At 40.2% G+C, this 17775-nt stretch overlaps 2 protein-coding genes across 2 annotated transcripts; both read right to left on the reverse strand.

Annotated features, from left to right (window-relative positions):
• Nucleotides 1-10784: 10784 nt before the first annotated feature.
• LOC132314172 (uncharacterized) lies at nt 10785-12090 on the reverse strand. Its single transcript, XM_059813067.1, has 4 exons — nt 11628-12090; nt 11471-11520; nt 11089-11422; nt 10785-10987 (listed from the first exon to the last, which is right to left on the reverse strand). The coding sequence occupies exons 1-4, from the start codon at nt 12088-12090 to the stop codon at nt 10785-10787; spliced, it is 1050 nt and encodes a 349-aa protein (XP_059669050.1).
• A 1112-nt stretch (nt 12091-13202) lies between these two features.
• Nucleotides 13203-17553, reverse strand: LOC132314173 (uncharacterized). Its single transcript, XM_059813068.1, has 2 exons — nt 17121-17553; nt 13203-13591 (listed from the first exon to the last, which is right to left on the reverse strand). Exons 1-2 carry the CDS (start codon nt 17551-17553, stop codon nt 13203-13205), a joined length of 822 nt encoding a protein of 273 aa, XP_059669051.1.
• Nucleotides 17554-17775: the final 222 nt, after the last annotated feature.

Consider the following 17775-nt stretch of genomic DNA (forward strand, 5'->3'; position numbering starts at 1 on the left):
TTGAAGACAAAGATAAGTCATGTAATTGGAGCTATATGCCTGATATTGAGAGGAAAATGATGTACTCCACGAATTTCAATGATGAATTTCTTTTTATAATTATATATATATATATATATATATATATATATGTATATATATATATAACTAAGAATCTCAACATCTCTAAATTGGTTTAATTTATGTTATAAGACAGGAAATCACATATTTCCTATATAATAAACAAGCAAAGTTCCATGGATCATGATGGGGGTGGAGGCAAAGGTTGCTTGGAAATAACTTATTTGTTGTTACTGATTTCAAATTGTGTTGTAAAGATCTCTTAATTTAGGGCTAGATTTTTATCTTTGTAATTTACTGAGATTTGTAGATGGAGGGAGGATCAGAACAAAATTCACAAATCATTATTGGAAACTCCAAACTTTATCTCAAGTAATTTCGTAAAATCAACAGGCATAGAGATAGGTTAAGTGTAAAGTATAATAAAGAGCAATAAAACTTGATAGTTGATACGTTGAGAATACCCATAATTTCTTTGGAATTAGTATATCGTTCCCACAGACGGCGCCAACTGTTGAAGCAAAAATCTATAGGGTTTAGAGCCGGTGGCGATTCCTACGAGACAAGGAGAAATGATGACTCGCGTGATTAAATATGAGATTTATGACATACCTTTCTAGGTTGACCGATAACTATTTTTATAATAATTTTAATGGTGGTAGTAGTTATCTTTACCTCTTTGAGTTTATCCATATACCTTTGGTTTCTGTTTTGCTTGAACTTCCTATCCATACTGTATCAAGTTTGACATTCAATCATTTTAAAAATTGTATAGTTGTTTGGCCTGAAAAGAGCTGGTGTCGGTTTCGATGGAACCGGGTGGGCGTGCCAAGAACTGCTAGTTCCAAAAAGAAATCCAATATTTTAGAAGGAAGACTGCGAGACCAGACGATTGTGATGAGGTCTAGAATGAACACCTCGGGGTTCTTTTTGCCTTTCATAAAGGATTTTGGGATATTTAACTAGCTAGGAAGAACTGAAAAAGTAATTGGAAAGACTGTAAAGTTATCTAATGAAAAGTAAAGTACAAGACTAAGACTAATCATATTGAAAGTGTATTGCAATAAAAAGTAAAGTTGTATTGAAAATGCGTGTTTGATTTGGCATTGAGCTGGCCTATTACGTTACAACATAATGACCTATTTATAGAATGAAAATAGAAGTAGTTAACATAACAATCCTGAGCAGTTCCATTGATGCCTCCAAATGCTTCCAAGTGTCCAAGCCATGCAATAGTGCCTTTCTGATCCTTCCAGAATTTCCACGTTCCTCTTCCACATTCTAATCATGTAACCGTGTCTGGTAATCATGTCTGGAATCCCACGCTCCAAACATTTTAGAACCGTGTTTTGATTTCCTGAACTTCCACATTCCAAACGTGTAATCATGCGATCATGCTTTAATGCTTCTAGAGCTCCAACGTTCCAAACATGTAATCGATCATGTAATCGTGCCCTTTGATGCCATTATCTCAAAAATAAATCGCACGATTTCCTTTATCTGAACATTGGCCATTACTCCTGATTGTGGTGGTAGTGGCCCAAGTTAAAAACTCTTCCGTTGTATTGTGGCTTTTGAAGAAACCAACTTCTATGTTTTTAAGCACATGAATTCCACGTCTGATAATCCAAAAATTGACACGTTATTTTACCAAATCATCTTGTTCAAACGTGGCTTCTCCTGTGGTGGACTTTTATACTAACTCAACTGTTAAAGTCCCTCAAATTGGTCTTGAACCAAACTCCTTTCATGTGTCGAAAATTGGCTTGACCCAAAACTCCTTCCACGTGTCTGTTTTTCCATGGGCAAAAATAAGGGTGTAAACATTGCCCCCCAAATTTGATGTGCCTGATATTCTTTAAAGAATTGTAAGGCATATGAAGTTTTAGATATGAGTGAGAATTTGCCATGGGATATTCTAATTGAAATAACTAAAACTTTTCAGCTGGAATGTACCATTGGGCCCCCTGGGGTTTGGAGCTTTATTTAAGCAGCTTTATTTAACTAAAACGAAGATTTGAAGCCTCACGTCCAATTTTGTTGCCCCCTGGGGTTTGGAGGTTTACAAGGAGGACAAATTTGTACATCTTTAAGCCAAATACATAGTTAATTGGCCAAGTTTTGCCCCCTTCCCCCCCCCCCCCCCCCCCCCCCCCCAAAAAAAAAAAAAAATTCACAAGATGTGAATTTAGGACAAATAAAATAGTAGGATTTTTGTTCCAATATTGGAAGAAAAATACTATGACCGTTATATTCTTCATGTGGAAGAATATACAACGATTGAGAAGCTTATGACATTTTCGAAGGAAAATCTGGCTGTGAAAAATCTTCTTCCAATGGAAGAAGTGATAACGGCTTCTTATGGAAAGGTTTGTCGACCTTCCTCTTGGCCAAGCCACAATCTTGTTGGGATAAGTCAGCAAGTTGGCTTGTATTTTTTGGCCAACCTTTGGGTAGGTTGGCCACTGGATGCCCCCCAAACACCACTGGAATTGGGTTTAGGTTTGCCAAAGGAATACTCCTCTGGCGGATTGGATTTACTCTTTGATCGGGAGGTTTCCTTGGAGGGCCCTCAATTTTGAATGCCATTGGAAAGGCCATAAGTGGCCTTGGTGGTGTGTTTGTAGGCTGCTGAATGTTCGAAAGTGGAACATTCTGTTGGACCTGAAATTGAACTTTCTAGACTGCTGCTGGTAGAGAGTTCTGCACCTTATGTGGAAACTTCACCTGCGATGGAAGTGGTTAAGCTATTGTTGGTGGAAGGTTCTGCACTTGAGGTTCCACCTGAAATGGAACCTGCACCTGTGATGAAAGTAGTTGAGCTACTACTGGTGGAAGGTTCTGCACTTGAGTTGGAACCTGCACCTGCGATGAAAGAAGTTGAGCTACTGCTGGTGGAAGGTTCTGCACTTGAGTTGGAACCTGCACCTGCGATGGAAGTGGTTGAGCTACTGCTGGTGGAATCGACTTCACTATTGTTGAAGGGTTCTGCACCTTAGGTAGAACCTGTATCTGCAGTGGAAGTGGTGGTGGAATCAACTTCACTATTGGTGGAATCGACACCATTGGTTGAGGTAATGAATTTATAGTTTCTGGCCAACCTTTGGGTAAGTTAGCTATTGGATGCCCCCCAAACACCACTGGAATTGGGTTTGGGTCTGGGTTATTCCTCCAGCGATCTCTATTGCTTCCTTATTCAAGAAGCTCCCTTTGTACGTTTTTCCCCCCAACTGCTATAGGAAAAACCTGAGGTGGTCTTTGAGGAATGGTAGGAGGTGGTTGAACATTCCACTGGCTAACATTGGTTGAAAGATACGACTGATTTCCCAATTGACCTGCTTAAACTATACCCTGAGAAGACCCAAATTGATGCAAATTGTTAGGAAAAACTTTATGACAAACCTGTTGAGGCATAGTCACAGAAACTAAATTCTGCACTTGCTGGGTTACTAGAATAGACATTGATTATACAGGTGGCACTTGCGCTGTCTGTGCTTGTGGTATGGTACTCACAGGTTAATGAGATGGACTTCCCTTAAAAAAATTACCTTGCATGTTCACAGGAACGGCCGATTGCTAAGAATCTTCTGAATTGCTTAGCTTGTTGGCTATGCTTTGAGAAATGCCAGCCACGCTTTGGGAAAGAGTGGCCAAGATTTGAGGAACATTAGCCATGTTTTTAGAAAGCCTGGCCATACTTTAAAGAAGACCGGCCATGCCTTGAGAAAGACCAGCCATGCTTTGAGTCAATTTGTCTTATGCTCGAATGGCCTCATCGTGATTACGACTCATCAAATGTGTCATATCCATGATTGGTCCGTTTGTCATTGCTTCGACGATCTTTGCAATCATATTTTCTCCTTCTTCAGGAACGGCACGTGAACTTTCATCAGGAAGTCCAATAGCCTGTTCCTCTTTAACTTCAGCAAGATCTTGAACATATTTGTCGTGTCTTTTTCCTCCTGCCATAGAAACACTCAGTTCAAAATATCCTACCGGGCGTGCTACTATGTTTAGCTTAAAAAGAGCTGGTGTCGGTTTCGATGGAACGGGGTAGGCGTGCCAGGAACTGCAGTAATTCCAAAGAGAGATCCAAACAATATTCTAGAAGAAAGACTACGAGGCCAAGCGATTATGATGAGGTCTAGAATGAACACTTCAGGGTTCTTTTGGCCTTTGATAAAGAACTTCGGGATATTTAACTGGCTAGGAAGAACTGAGAAAGTAATTGGAAAGACTGTAAAATTATCTAATGAAAAGTAAAGTGCAGGAGTAAGACTAATTATATTGAAAGTGCATTGCATTGAAAAGTAAAGTTGTATTGAAAATGTGTGTTTGATTTGGCGTTGAGCAGGCCTATTACGTTACAACATAATCACCTATTTATAGAATAAAAATATAAGCAGTTAACATAACAGTTCTGAGCAGTTCCATTGACGCCTTTAAATACTTCCAAGTGTCCAAGCCATGTAATCGTGCCTTTCTGATCCTTCCAGAATTTCCACGTTCCTCTTCCATATTCCAATCATGTAATCGTGTCTGGAACTCCCACGCTCCAAACATTTTGGAACCGTGTTTTAATTTCCTAGAACTTCCACGTTCCAAACGTGTAATCATGCGATCGTGCTTTAATGCTTCTAGAGCTCCAACGTTCCAAACATGTAATCGATCATGTAATCATGCCCTTTGATGCCGTTATCTCAAAAATAAATCGCATGATTTCCTTTGTCTGAACAATGGCCATTACTCCTGATGGTGGTGGTAGTGGCCAATGTTAAAAACTCTTCTGTTGTATCGTAGCTTTTGAAGAAACCAACTTCCATGTTTTTAGGCACACGAATTCCACGTCTGATAATCCAATAATTAACACGTTATTTTACCAATTCATCTTGTTGAAATGTGGCTTGTCCAGTGGTGGACTTCCATACTAACTCAACTGTTAAAGTCCCTCAAATTGGTCATGACCCAAACTCCTTTCATATGTCAGAAATTGGCTTGACCCAAAACTCCTTCCACGTGTCTGCTTTTCCATGGGCAAAAATGAGGGTGTAAACAATAGTAAGGTAGGTAGTTTAAGTTTTACAATGTATATATAATATATTGATTTGATAATTGTAGGTGCAAAATTTCTCTCTATAAAAGAAATTATACAACTCACTCAAGATGAAAAATAAATAACAAGAATTACTTAAAGAAAAGCATATATTGCTCGATGCCCCTTATTGGAGGTCTCTGCCTCTATTTATATACAAAAAAGGTGGTGGAATTATGGTAGGACTCGCCTTACTTGTCATTCAATTCATTCCATATACACCATTCTTTACAAGTAGGATTCTTTCCTTTTACAATTCTTTCCATGCTAGACTTTCCCTACATAGAACTTTCCTTCTATGTTGGATCCTTTGATTAGCAAGACAGGTTCCTTCTTTAAATGAATTTGGGCCGCATGCAACTTGGTCCACATGACTTTGTTAATGGGATGGAAGTTCAACATTAGCGACTTTGGGCTGTTGGCATCTCTATCCGGGCTTAAACAGGGCTGGGCTTTTGTAACCCATCAAGAGATTAAAAATAAAACTTATATTGTGGTTACGTGGATGACTTTTATTGGAGGAGGGATTTTTCCCTCCATACTTTGCCCCCCAATTCCCTCTTTAATTGGATTACGGCTCCTAATTAAAAAGAAATTGAAGTTGCATGGTTGCCTATTTTGTAAGAGATGGTTCAAGGAGTGTCTATTGCTATTCTAACCCAGGATCTTCTTCAAGACTCGCTTTTTGCCTTCCCCGTATTCACTGTGTTCTTTGTTTCGTCGTGACACCAGGTTAGTTTTCCATTTATTTCTTTGATCTTGCATTATGATCACCTCATCCATTCACGACCACGTAGACATTGTAGATTCTAAGTCCACACCCCTGTATTCCCCTATTCTAATTAGGGTTCCTCCTCCTAGGGTTTCTAACCCTCTTGAATCCACAAACAGCTAATTTCAGTTCAGGCGAGGGCGTCGGGGAGAATGAATTTCTTTTATCAGCTGGGCACCTTAATGCTCTTCGATTTCCTCTTCACCCCTTCTACCACTTAGTCTTTAATAAGTTAGGTCTTGCCCCTCTTTAAGTAAACCCTAACTTTCTTCGAATAGTCTCGGCAGTTTTAGTTCGCCGAAGGCTAGAAAGTCTTAACTTGACTCTCGCTAATCTATTGATTACTTACACCATCTCCAGGTATGGGACCGAGCCTGGCCATTTTTATTTTACTTCCTCTCTTCAACAGAGGATATGTACTGACCTTCCTACTTACGAGAAAAAATGGAAAGAGAGGCTGATAATTATTAAAGGGAATTGGGTTATGTCTCAATCGAGCCAACTCCCAATCCCACGTAAATTCAGGAAGTTAGGTATAAAATATTTTCCCTCCCTTCAAGATAAGTGCTCTAGTTGCTTCCCCTATCAAGTTTTACTCTTTCATTACACTTATGAATTTCTTGGTGTTTTTTCTACAACCTTCCCCTCCTCTGTAGCTAAGAACAAGCTTACCTTTCTCAAAGAGCAGGTTTGGAGTGACCCTCCATCTGTTAAGGAATTGCTCACTTCGTCCAACCTTAAGGAAATTGCCTCCAGTGCTGCAGTTGCTGATTTTATGGACTTGGCACTTCCTTCCTTTGCCAGCTTCCCTTTTATGGACGAGGAGTAGAAGCGAGCTGAAGCTTTAAAAAAAAAGGCTGCTGAGAGCAAGCCTCTTGCTATCGTCCACTCAACTGAGCAAGAGAATGAGGCTGATGAGGCTCCTTTACATAAAAAGGTGAAGCTGAACCCTCCTTCAACAACGAAGTCCAAGGGTGTTGCCTACTCAAAGGGCAAGGGAAATAAAGTTGGAGAGACTGACCCAGAGGAAGAATTCAGAGCATATGTCTTGGTTAAAACAGGGACACCTTGGAAGCCCTCCTTCTCCAGAGCTGATAAGTCGGTTCTTCATTCCGGCGACTCTGTGGTTACTGACCCTTCTGCTACATTGTCAGTCGCTCGGGGAATGTGGCTCCCCAAAGACAAGGAGATTATTGGAAATATGGGATTGGAACAACTGCTTCCATCTGCCCCCATTCGAGCCATTGAGGTTTGTTTTTTTCCCTTCTTTGTTATTTCCTCAACTTTCTTTCCACTCTATTTACACTGTTACTGTCATTGTTGATTATGTAGAGCCTATACCATACTATGGCCTTATGTGCCACTGCTGAGGCTCAGTCATTTTCTATCAAGAAATTGGCAAGGGACCTTGCTAATGTTGAGAAAAAGTTAGTCCTTAAAACTGTGAATGTTAAGATGGCTTCTAATGTGAGAGATGTCTACAAGAGTCGTTTTGTAGTTGCTGAAGCTAAGATGAAGGAGTTGGTGGCTGAGTACTTGCGCTGGAGGGATGCCGTCAACACTTACACAACTGCTGGGAAGTAGATGTAAGAGCGTTATTCAGCATTGGTGCGTTTGTCTAGTGCAAAAGCCTTCTAGTATGGCTTCGCTCAAGATTCAGGCAATAAAGTAAAGGATCTAGATGCTTTTGATGTAGACATGGATGTGTCTTTCCCTTATGACGAGGGGCCGAAGGCTCAAGAAGCTGAGGTGCTGTTCGCGGAGATAGTGAAGTCTCATCAAGGGGATCCTACAGCGTCAAACTCTTCAGTTCCACCAACTCCAAGCCCTTCGATACCTCCAGCTTCAAGTCCGAACGTAGTGAATGCTTTTGATTCTGCTCCTTTTGACCCCAAAAGGAAGTGAACTTGTGTAATACTTACTCTGGAACATTATATTTGTTGCTTGTAGATAGTAATTTTTATATTTCCTTTTGAAAGTTTGTGTGTCTGAGAATGTTTCTGAGCTGTATATACTTACTGAGTAATTTTTCATGCGTTTAAGAAAGATTCGTTCTCCATGGAAACTTTGGATTCCTTGTGGTCCGAAGCGAAAATGGGGAGAATAGTAAGAAGGAAGTACCTATGACAGTTTGGTCACCAACTTAGGATTATGCTACCCTTTAGTGATCTAACCGTCAAGGGAACCCTTCTTGCCTTCAACTTAAACAGAGTAGATATATCAATACTCATTCTTTGTTGTACTTTTTCGATGTGGGACGAAGTACTTATCTTAGATAAATGTTTTGATGTCCTCGGACTCATGAGATCCGAGGCATATATTTAATTGGCACCCTCAGACACCTGAGGTCCAGAGTGTGTGTCTCCTCGACCTTTGTATATGCCTGGGATAAATCTTATTGATGCCCTTGAATTCTTGACTTTTGGAGCATGTGTTGCATTCATATCATCATGATCCAAGGATTTTAAAAATGAAGGCTCAAAAAAGAGGGTCCCTTGATAGTCAAGTCTCTGACTGATCAATTTTGCTTTGAGACCTATTTATCAAGGGACACCTTTCTTAGCGACTAGCAATTGTGAGATTGTACCATATATAGCACCCTTGGTTTTTATTTGATTTCAATGTGGGATAAATTTTTAATGGGCCTCACACTACTGGGCTCGGTTAGGGGGCCTGTGAGTATGATATCCATAAAAAGTATTTGCCCCTATTTAGGTTTAAACCCATTGGATTACCTTTGGACTTATGAATCTGAGGTGTTGAGTTCTACAGTGGTTGTGAATGCCTCTGGCCTCTTAGGGTCTGAAGCACAGAGTTCCTTGGCAATGAGAAGTTTGATATTGTACCGGACACTTGAGGTCCGAAGCATTGAGTTCCTCGGCTATGAGCCAGAGAGGAATTATATTGTACCGGACACTTAGGGTCCAAAGCATAGATTTCCTCGGCAATGAGCCTGAGAGGAATTATGTTGTATCGGACACTTAGGGTCCGAAGCGTAGAGTTCCTTGGCAATGAGCTTGAGAGGAATTGTGTTATACCGGACACTTAGGGTCCGAAGCGTAGAGTTCCTCGGCAATGAGCCTGAGAGGAATTGTATTTTATCCTTCGGACTCTTAAGGTCCGAAGTCTGAGGTGGAAAAATACCACACATGTAGAATAATTCACAACAAGTGAGGCCGAAGATTCAAAAACGATAGAAGGCCACGAAAAAGAGTAACTATGGCTGGGAAGTCTCCCATGCGTTTGTTTGGGAGACTATCTTCCACAGAGACTCTCTTCATGGCGTCAATAAGTGTTATTCTATGAGTATATTAACTACACAGTCTTTTTATTTCCAGTCGATGTGGGACAGAAAATAGAGTTTAGAGTGTGGGCCAAATATTTGGTCTTAAAAAAATTATTGCAAAGAATGCCCGCTGGTATCAAGGTTTTGAACACAATTTGGGCTGGGCCATTTCTGTTACTAGCGGGCCCTCTTTGCAATGCACTTAAACACTTTGATATTTCCTAATATAAAGAAATGTATAAAGGTATTTTGTTATCGATGTGGGACAACAGTAAAAGTAATTTGCTACGTAAAATATTCACCGTAGTTTGCAAAAAATGAACAACTATTGTGTCTAATTGGGAAAAGTTCCCCAAACAAACAATTTTGTCTGTTTATCCGTTTTAGTTGTTGCTTTTGTTATTTTCATAACATTAATACATAGTAGGGTACTAGTAGAGTACTAGTCTTGCCCCTTTTTACGAAAAGAAAGAAAAACTATAGAAACATGAAATGAAACAACATCCCACACCGAATATTAACACGTGTGTAGAAAGTGGCCACACATGGGTTTGGATTACTTGTAGACGCAATGTACAGTGTGGGATTCACGGGACCGTTGATCACAAGTGTACCCAACATCTTCCACACAATAGAAAAGAGGATAAAATTGTTAATATGAAAGTTTATTATATGGGCCATAAGCAGCCTTATTTGCATAAAGAAATTATCAAGAAATTGACGAATCTTCCTAATGATAGTTCCTTTTAAAGGTGTATTACATTCCATGGGTGTGTGATTACGTACCCATTAGCTTCAGTTAGTCTGTAGGCTCCTTTCCCCACCATTTCTGTGACCACGTAGGGTCCGGTCCAATTGGGTTGCAATTTCTTTACATGTGTCATTTTCTACTTCAGCACCCAATCGCCTACTATAAAGCTTCTGAACCTGACTCACCTGTTGTAACTGTTATGCAACTGTTGTGGGTACAAGGCAAGCCTAATTGCCGTGACATCTCTTTTTTCTTCCAAAAGGTCGAGGCTATGCTCGAGCTGCTGGTCATTGTTTCCTTCGAGTAGCAAGTAAGTCCGCAGGGTTGGAACTGCTGATTCTGTAGGGATGACAGCTTCGGAACCATAGGCCATAGCAAAGGGGCTTTCTCCCGTTGACCGCTGTGGGGTGGTTCGGTACACCTAAAGTACCTTAGGTAGATTCTCATATCACTTCGATTTGAGTGTCTCTAACTTTTCTTCAGACAAGCAAAAATGGTTCGGTTGGTTATTTCAGCCTGCCCATTCCTTTGCGGATGACTAACCACGGTCAACTTCTGCCTAATTCCATGTTCAGCAAAAAACTTTCTTGTACTCCTGTTGTCCAAGTTCGTACAGTTTGTCCATCATGATAACTTTTGGTACCCCGAATTGATAGATGATATTGTTCCAGATGAAACTTTTGACTTGCTCATGAGTCACACTCGAGTAAGCCTCTGCCTCTACCCACTTCATGAAGTAGTCTGTGGCTAGTAACACGTATTTCTTTTGCTCCACTGCTTTAGGTGCAAGTCTGACCATGTCAATTCCCCATTGGGCAAATGGCTATGGATTTGCCATTGTATACAAATCTTCAGCAGGCTGATGCTTTATTAGGCCATGTCGTTGGCACTTGTCGCATCTCCTGGCATACTCTTCAGCGTTCCTAGCCAGGTATGGCCAGAAGTAGCCTTGAGTTAGAACCTTATGTGCGAAGGATCTGCCACCGGAGTGGTTTCCATAATCTCCGTCATAAATTTGTTTTACTACTGTGAGGGCCTTATCAGGGCTTAAGCACTTCAGTTAAGGACCTAAGAATAATTTCCAGTACAGTTAATTATTAATAATAGAGTATTTGGCCACGGTGAACCTGAGTTTCCTTGCCTCGGCTTTCTGGTTCGAAGAATCCCATGCTTGAGGTAAGCTTCCAGCGGATCCATCCAGCATGGTTCTCGTGGAATATCTGGGATCGCCACTATCTCCTGCCTAGGACTTATACTAGGTTCGTCCAGGATATCTATTGGCACTATCCGGACCAAATCTTCGTCTGAGGAAGATGTCGCTGTGGCCAGTTGATCTACTTCGAAGTTCTCCTCAAGAGGTACTTGGTGGAATTCGATCTGATCTATTCCACATGTAGCACTCTCTACAACCTCCTTGTATGCCTTCATTCTTTCTTTTTTGGGCTGATATTTGCCTATCACCTGATTCACAATAAGATGGGAGTCATTAAAAACCTTTAGACACCTTACCTGGAGCTGGTTTGCTATCCGGAGCCCGGCGAGCAAGGCCTCATACTCGGCTTCATTGTTAGTGGCAGGAAAGTCAGACGGATTAACTGTTGTAGCTTAGTGCCTTCAGGGGTTGTGATAACGATTTCGGCCCCGGCACTAGTTAGGTTCGAGGAACCGTCTACTCGAAGCTCCCATTGTGGTTCGGGAGGGTCTGGCTCTTCGGGATTATCTTCATACTCAAGGAGGAAGTCAGCCAATGTTTGGCCCTTATGTGACACCTTTGGCTCATAAGATATGTCAAAGGAACTGAGTTTGATTGCCCACTTAGTTATTCTTCCGGACAAGTCTGGCTTGGAAAGAATAACTCGCATGGGGTAGTTGGTTAAAACTACGATGCTATGAGACTCAAAATAGTGCCGAAGCTTCCTCTTTGCATGCACCAATGCTAGTATGATCTTTTCTGCTTTGCTATACCTTGTTTCAGCATCTTTCATTGTCTTACTTGTGTAGAAGACTGGGTACTGATTCCTTCCTTCTTCTCTGATCAGTATGGCACTTGTGGCTATGCCGGAGGTTGCTAAGTACATGATGAGAGTTTCACCAGGCTTTGGAGCGGATAGAATTAGAGGTTCAGCCATGCAGCTCTTCAATTAATTAAGAGCCATTTGCTTCTGAGGTCCCCATATATTTTTGTTCTTGGATCTTATTGCATCAAAGAATGTTTTGCACTTATCTGATAACCGAGATATGAAGCGGCTGAGAGCTGCAATTCAGCCAGTTAGAACTTGTACTTCCCTGCGAGTTTTTGGTTCCTAAATTTATATGAGGGCCTGAGCTTGCGCTGGGCTAACTTCTATTCCTCTCTTATTGACAATATGGTAGAGGAATTGCTCTGAAGAGACCGCGAAGGAACACTTAGAAGGATTCAACTTTATGTTATACATTCTCAGAGTGTCAAAGATTTCCTAGAGGTGCTTAGGATGATCCTCTTTCTTCACACTCTTAACCACCATATCGTCAATGTAGGCTTCAACCCCAGTATCTCATCGAAGATCTTGTTAACAAGACGTTGGTAAGTTGCCCCAGCATTCTTCAGCTCGAAGGGCATGACTCTGTAACAGTAAATGCCTTTCTATTTAATGAAGGCGGTTTTTTCTTCATCCTCCGGATTCATAGGGATCTGATTGTATCCGAAATATGCATCAAGGAATGTAAGGCTCTCATAAGCAGTGGTAGCATCAACCATGTGATCTATCTTGGGTAGTGGGAAGCTATCCTTAGGGCAAGCCTTGTTGAGATTGGTAAAGTCTATGCACACTCTCCACTTTCCATTCTTCTTCTAAACTACCACCACGTTCGAGAGCCATTGTGGATAATGCACCTCTCGGATGAAGCCTGCTTAGAGCAGTTTGCTTACTTCTTCAGTAATGATTCGATTGCGCTCAGGAGCGAACCTTCTGTGTCTTTGCTTAACTAGTTTAAACACCGGATCCACCTTCAGGCTATGGCATGAGATTAAAGGGCTGATTCCTACCATGTCCGAATGATCCCAGGTAAACACATCTGCGTTCCGTCAAATGACATCAACTAACACTTATTTCTCTTCGGCTGTGGGGGAAAAGCCCATATAAGTTATTTTTTTAGGATCACCGAGGACAACTTCGATGGTTTCGAGAAATTCTTCGGTAGGCTTTATAGCTTCGGCTTCCTCCTCTGTTTTCAGATACTTAGGCAGAGGGCTCTGTAGTTGCTATTTGGACTGCTTACTTATCTTCTTTGCTTCATTCAGTGTCAACATGTAGCATTCTAAGGCAACGACCTGATCTCCCCATAGATTAATAACCTTCTTTCCGTTCGAAGACAAACATCGCATCACCTGATGAAGGGTAAACGGGACCCCGTTCATTCGGTGGATCCAACCTCTTCCCATAATGAGATTGTAGGAAGGATGGATTTCTGTTAGAATAAAGTTTTCCTTCAATGTCCTTTTTGCCGTAGTGACGGACAAATCAATCACCCCAAGGGGGTCTACCTTTGTAACATCGAACCCCATCAAAAGACTAGAGGTAGACCGAATTGATGATGACGGGATCTCCAGTTGCTCAAAGACCGCCTTTGTGATAATATTGGCGCTGCTACCTGGGTCCACCAAAACTCTTTTGATCATGCAATTTGTGTAATGACCCGGCCTTTTTCCTCCTTTTCCATTTTTGACGATTTTCTTTTTTTTGTCTTTTTCCTATTTTGTCTTTTCCCTATTTCGTCTTTTTCCCATTTCTTTCATTTTTCCTTGTATAACCTTACTTGTTGTGCTCGGATTTGATTCCAGTTTTGCATGCATTCATGGTATTTAAATTCCATGACATCTACATTTTTACTTTTGTAGAAATACATATTAAATGCTTACTTTCTTTATAAAAGCCATGAAAACAAGACTTTTTATAATTATCCATAACTTGAGGGGTTTTTGGGTAATTAAGTAAAGTAATTATTTTTCATCTTAGGGACCATTTTGTAATTTAATTTGGAAGATATTTTCAAAAAGGACTTGTTTGCAATTTCTGAAAAGTGTGACAAGTGTCACATTCTCATTGGTCCACTTGTTGACATATGTGTGGAAACACTTTGATGCCTTGGATGATGACATGTGGAGGGTGGAGATTCACCCACTTGTTGGCCTAAGATTGGTACACTTGTTGGCATGGATGGTTGACAAATGTAGGTTCAATATTAAGTCTTGGAAGTTTACATAGGATGGTGACAAGTGTAGGCTTGAGATTAAGCTTAGGAATGAACCATAGATTCACGACAAGTGTAGGTTCACCATTTAGTCTTGCATTGTGTGTGTGTGAGAGAGGTAGTGTAAGAGCACATAGTGAGTGGAGGATTTCTAGCCCTTCCACTCACCATTTTACACTTTATCATTTTCATTTTCACTTTATCTTCAAGAACCATAACCTAGCCACCATTGGAGAAAAGCTTGGTTAATAGCTTTTTTCTTCATTTTGGCCTCCTTCCACTCACCTTAGACATAAAACCTTGGAAGACAAAAGCTTCCTCTCACTCCCCTCTTCATTAACCCTAAACTTGTTTTCCATTTTGAGCTTGGTTGCTTGGATTATAGAGATTCAATTCTCTATTGAGGTAGGGGGTGTTATCATTTATCTTCCAAGTGATTTTATTTGTTCCTATAGTGATATCTAAGTTATATGTTTGTCTTGTATTAAAATGAGAAATAAATGATTAATTGTGACTTGTATGTAATTCACTTTAGATTTGATAAATAACATGATCATGGCTTGATTCATAACTTATGTTAATTTGAGGTCATTTAGAGTTGTTTTAAAATTTAGAGGGATTAATGAATTAATTTAATTAATTATTATTTATATGCTCCCATGACTTAAATCAAGTTTTGAAGTGATTTATATAATAACCATGACATGTACTACAACATATATTAAATTGAGCATGTTTGAATGAGAAGTGAAATCTAGGGAATTTAGTTGTTTTATTTAATTGTTTAAATTATGATTTTAAACTTATATCATACTTGTGAGGCTATGTTCTTGTTGTTGAATGATATTGTTGTAATTAGTGAAAATTGCATAATGATCATTCAATATTCTTCATGCCATTTTAGTTGAGAACTTAGGGCATGTATTGTGTTTCCAAAATTGATTTGTGCATGTTGATGGCTTTACATTGTATATATATATATATGTGTGTTATGTTGATACATATATGTAATGTGCAAAAAATGTTGATTTTGGAAACTTGGGGATGTCGTTGTTATGACTATGGCTAGGGCATGATTCTAGTACGGGGGAAAGTCCCTCTATAAGTCTAGTGCGCACATAAGGAGGTTATCCATGGGCTAGTAACCCTAAAGTAACCACATTGCCAGTTTGATCCGGCGTGACGTCCAAGTATCCACTTTGGTTTGATTTTGCATTTAAATTCCAAGTTGTTAACTTTGTAAAATTACATCTCATTATGTTATATTGAAAGTTCTATTGTCACTTGAGAGCATGAATTAAATGGTATTGGATTGTAACTTGGTATAAAGATAAACCCATGCATTCCCTACGAGTAAACTTGTTTACTCACCCCTAAGTTAATGGATGTTTTGCAGGTAAAGAAGCCTTAGTGTGGGATGCACAGCATTCTTAGACTCACTAGAGTTCTTGAAGTATTTTTGATGACATAGAATATGCATATGTTAGCATATCTTGTCCTACTTTTGCTTACTTTGATAAAACTTGTACTTATTGTCTAAGTTATGTAATGTGCACTTAAGTGCACCTTTTGACACTCTTAGAATGTGGTTGTAATGAGGCCAAGGGCCAAAGACACTAATGTGAAATGTATGCTAACTTTGAACTTCATTGTTGCCTATGGAAGATATGTGGATTAATGCATTGAAGGGTTCTATTTTGCATATGACATGCCATGAGGCCATAGGCCATTGCAACACATCTATTTTATCACATTACATATGTTTGCATGCTCACTTTGGCAAACAAAACCATTCTTGATGAAACAAAGACTCTAAGTGGCATTTTTAGGGAGTTTTACCCTATTCTGTTCTAGGGGAATTTCGGGTATTTCAAAATGCGTTTTTTTCATTTTTCCTCGCAATTCACATAGAAAAATCAATTTTGAGGGGGGTTTCTTCTTTGCGTTTTTCCAGAAACTGCTATCTTGGCCCTCAAAAATTGATTTTTTTCCAAAAAATCATTGCTGCCAGGTTTTTGCCGACTTTAGTGCAAATATACTTGGTACTATTCATCGACTTTTTTTTGAAAAGCGTGACGACTGATCCGAAACTTCCGGGGGTCTTGTGGGTGTATTTTAAGATTGCATTTTAATTTAGGCAATTTAAAAACCTTCCGAAGCCCCATTTCCTTTCTTTGGGTAGTAGCTTGGAACGATTTTTGACCTCTAGACCTGATTTTCTTAAGGGTATTTTGGACATTTTTCAATGCATTTTTTTGGTTTCTGTCCACGCGACGGGTAGAAAACTTGCTTTTAGGGGGGTTTTCTTCTTTGAGTTTTTTCAAAAAAAGTCCGTTTAGATGCCCGTTTTTACTCTCAGTTGTAGCAGTAGAGGGTTGACGGCACTGTAGCTATCACGGCCTTCGTATGGCCGCCGCGACGTTGATTTTGTTTTTGACCTTTCTCCCTCATCCGGACTCCAAATCAAGTGAGTTTTTTTTTTAAAAATTGATTAATTTTTCATTGTCTATCCAACGGTGTGCTCGGTTGCACCCAGATATTTCTAGATAATTACCAGTTTACCCTTTTAGCTTTATTGCTCGTTTTTCTTTGTTTCATCGTTTCTCCTTCGTCCGGAATTCGGATAATGAAATTCTTAATTCCATCATCATTAGTTTTTCATTGTCTTCCCAGTGGTGTGCTCGATAGCACTTGAATCCTTTTTTTTTACAAAATGACCATTTTGCCCCTAGGTTCCTTTTTGTCCGTTTTTGAAATGACACTTCCGCATTTGTTTTCCTTTGGGTTCCATGACCTCATTGAGGGTCACATTGGTGTCTTAGAGACGCATTGTATCTCTAGAGACCGTTGTTTCACCTTTCGCTTCCGCGTTTCGGATTCGTTATCGGGTCATCTTTTGGTCATCACTGACGCACCGGGTTTACAAAACTTGGGCCATCACAATTTGCCACTAGAGGACTGATAACTAGCGGATCCTCGTAGGGAAGCTGAACTCTGGATAAATCTCTATCACTGAACCTAATACTGATACTACCTGAAGCGATCGTATTTACCGAGGACAACTTCCTTAGCTTGTGGGTTATCCTTAGTCTGGATCGATATACCTCTTCTGACTTATGATCGTCTTCTGACCTCCCATGTATCGCATGAATAACCTTTACTTGGGTTCCTTCTACTTTCCGAGGATTGACTTCCCTCGGCCTTGCCTGCTCTTTTGGTGCAAGGTAGTTTGCCAAATCTCCTCTGGTTATCATATTCTCCACCTGTCGCCTGAGGGATCTGCAATCATTGGTTATATGCCCATAATCTCTGTGGTAGGCACAATTTTTGCTTTTGTCCCTTTGCTCCAGAGGTTGCCTCATTGGCTGAGGGGCTGTAAATCTCAACTTGTTTTCTTGGAATAGCCGGGCCAAGGTGGTACGAAGATGTGTAAACCTTTCCTCTGTCTTTTGCCTCTTATCAGGTACCTGAGCGATCGGTGCCGAGGCATGCTGGCTTCTTTGACTTTTTGAACTTGAAGCTTTTTCTCGAGGTTTATTCTCCACAGTGGCGAGGGTGACATGCTGTGCTCGGTGGGCTACATT

The sequence above is a fragment of the Cornus florida genome, unplaced genomic scaffold, assembly GCF_030987335.1.
Source record: "Cornus florida cultivar Cherokee Brave unplaced genomic scaffold, ASM3098733v1 CherokeeBrave_3.0.0_Hap2_Chr06, whole genome shotgun sequence".
In the NCBI taxonomy this organism is placed as follows: Eukaryota; Viridiplantae; Streptophyta; class Magnoliopsida; order Cornales; family Cornaceae; genus Cornus; species Cornus florida.

What these genes read in the sequence shown, in the direction of transcription:
- LOC132314173 (XM_059813068.1), bottom strand. Translation starts at nt 17,553, where the DNA reads ATGAGGCAACCTCTGGAGCAAAGGGACAAAAGCAAAAATTGTGCCTAC. An exon ending in GGCAAATTGTGATGGCCCAA is followed by an intron (nt 13,592 to 17,120) that starts GTTTTGTAAACC and finishes TGGTGGACCCAG; the next exon opens with GTAGCAGCGCCAATATTATC.
- LOC132314172 (XM_059813067.1), bottom strand. Translation starts at nt 12,090, where the DNA reads ATGGCTGAACCTCTAATTCTATCCGCTCCAAAGCCTGGTGAAACTCTC. An exon ending in ATGGGAGCTTCGAGTAGACG is followed by an intron (nt 11,521 to 11,627) that starts GTTCCTCGAACC and finishes CTAACAATGAAG; the next exon opens with CCGAGTATGAGGCCTTGCTC. An exon ending in GGATAGCAAACCAGCTCCAG is followed by an intron (nt 11,423 to 11,470) that starts GTAAGGTGTCTA and finishes ATTGTGAATCAG; the next exon opens with GTGATAGGCAAATATCAGCC.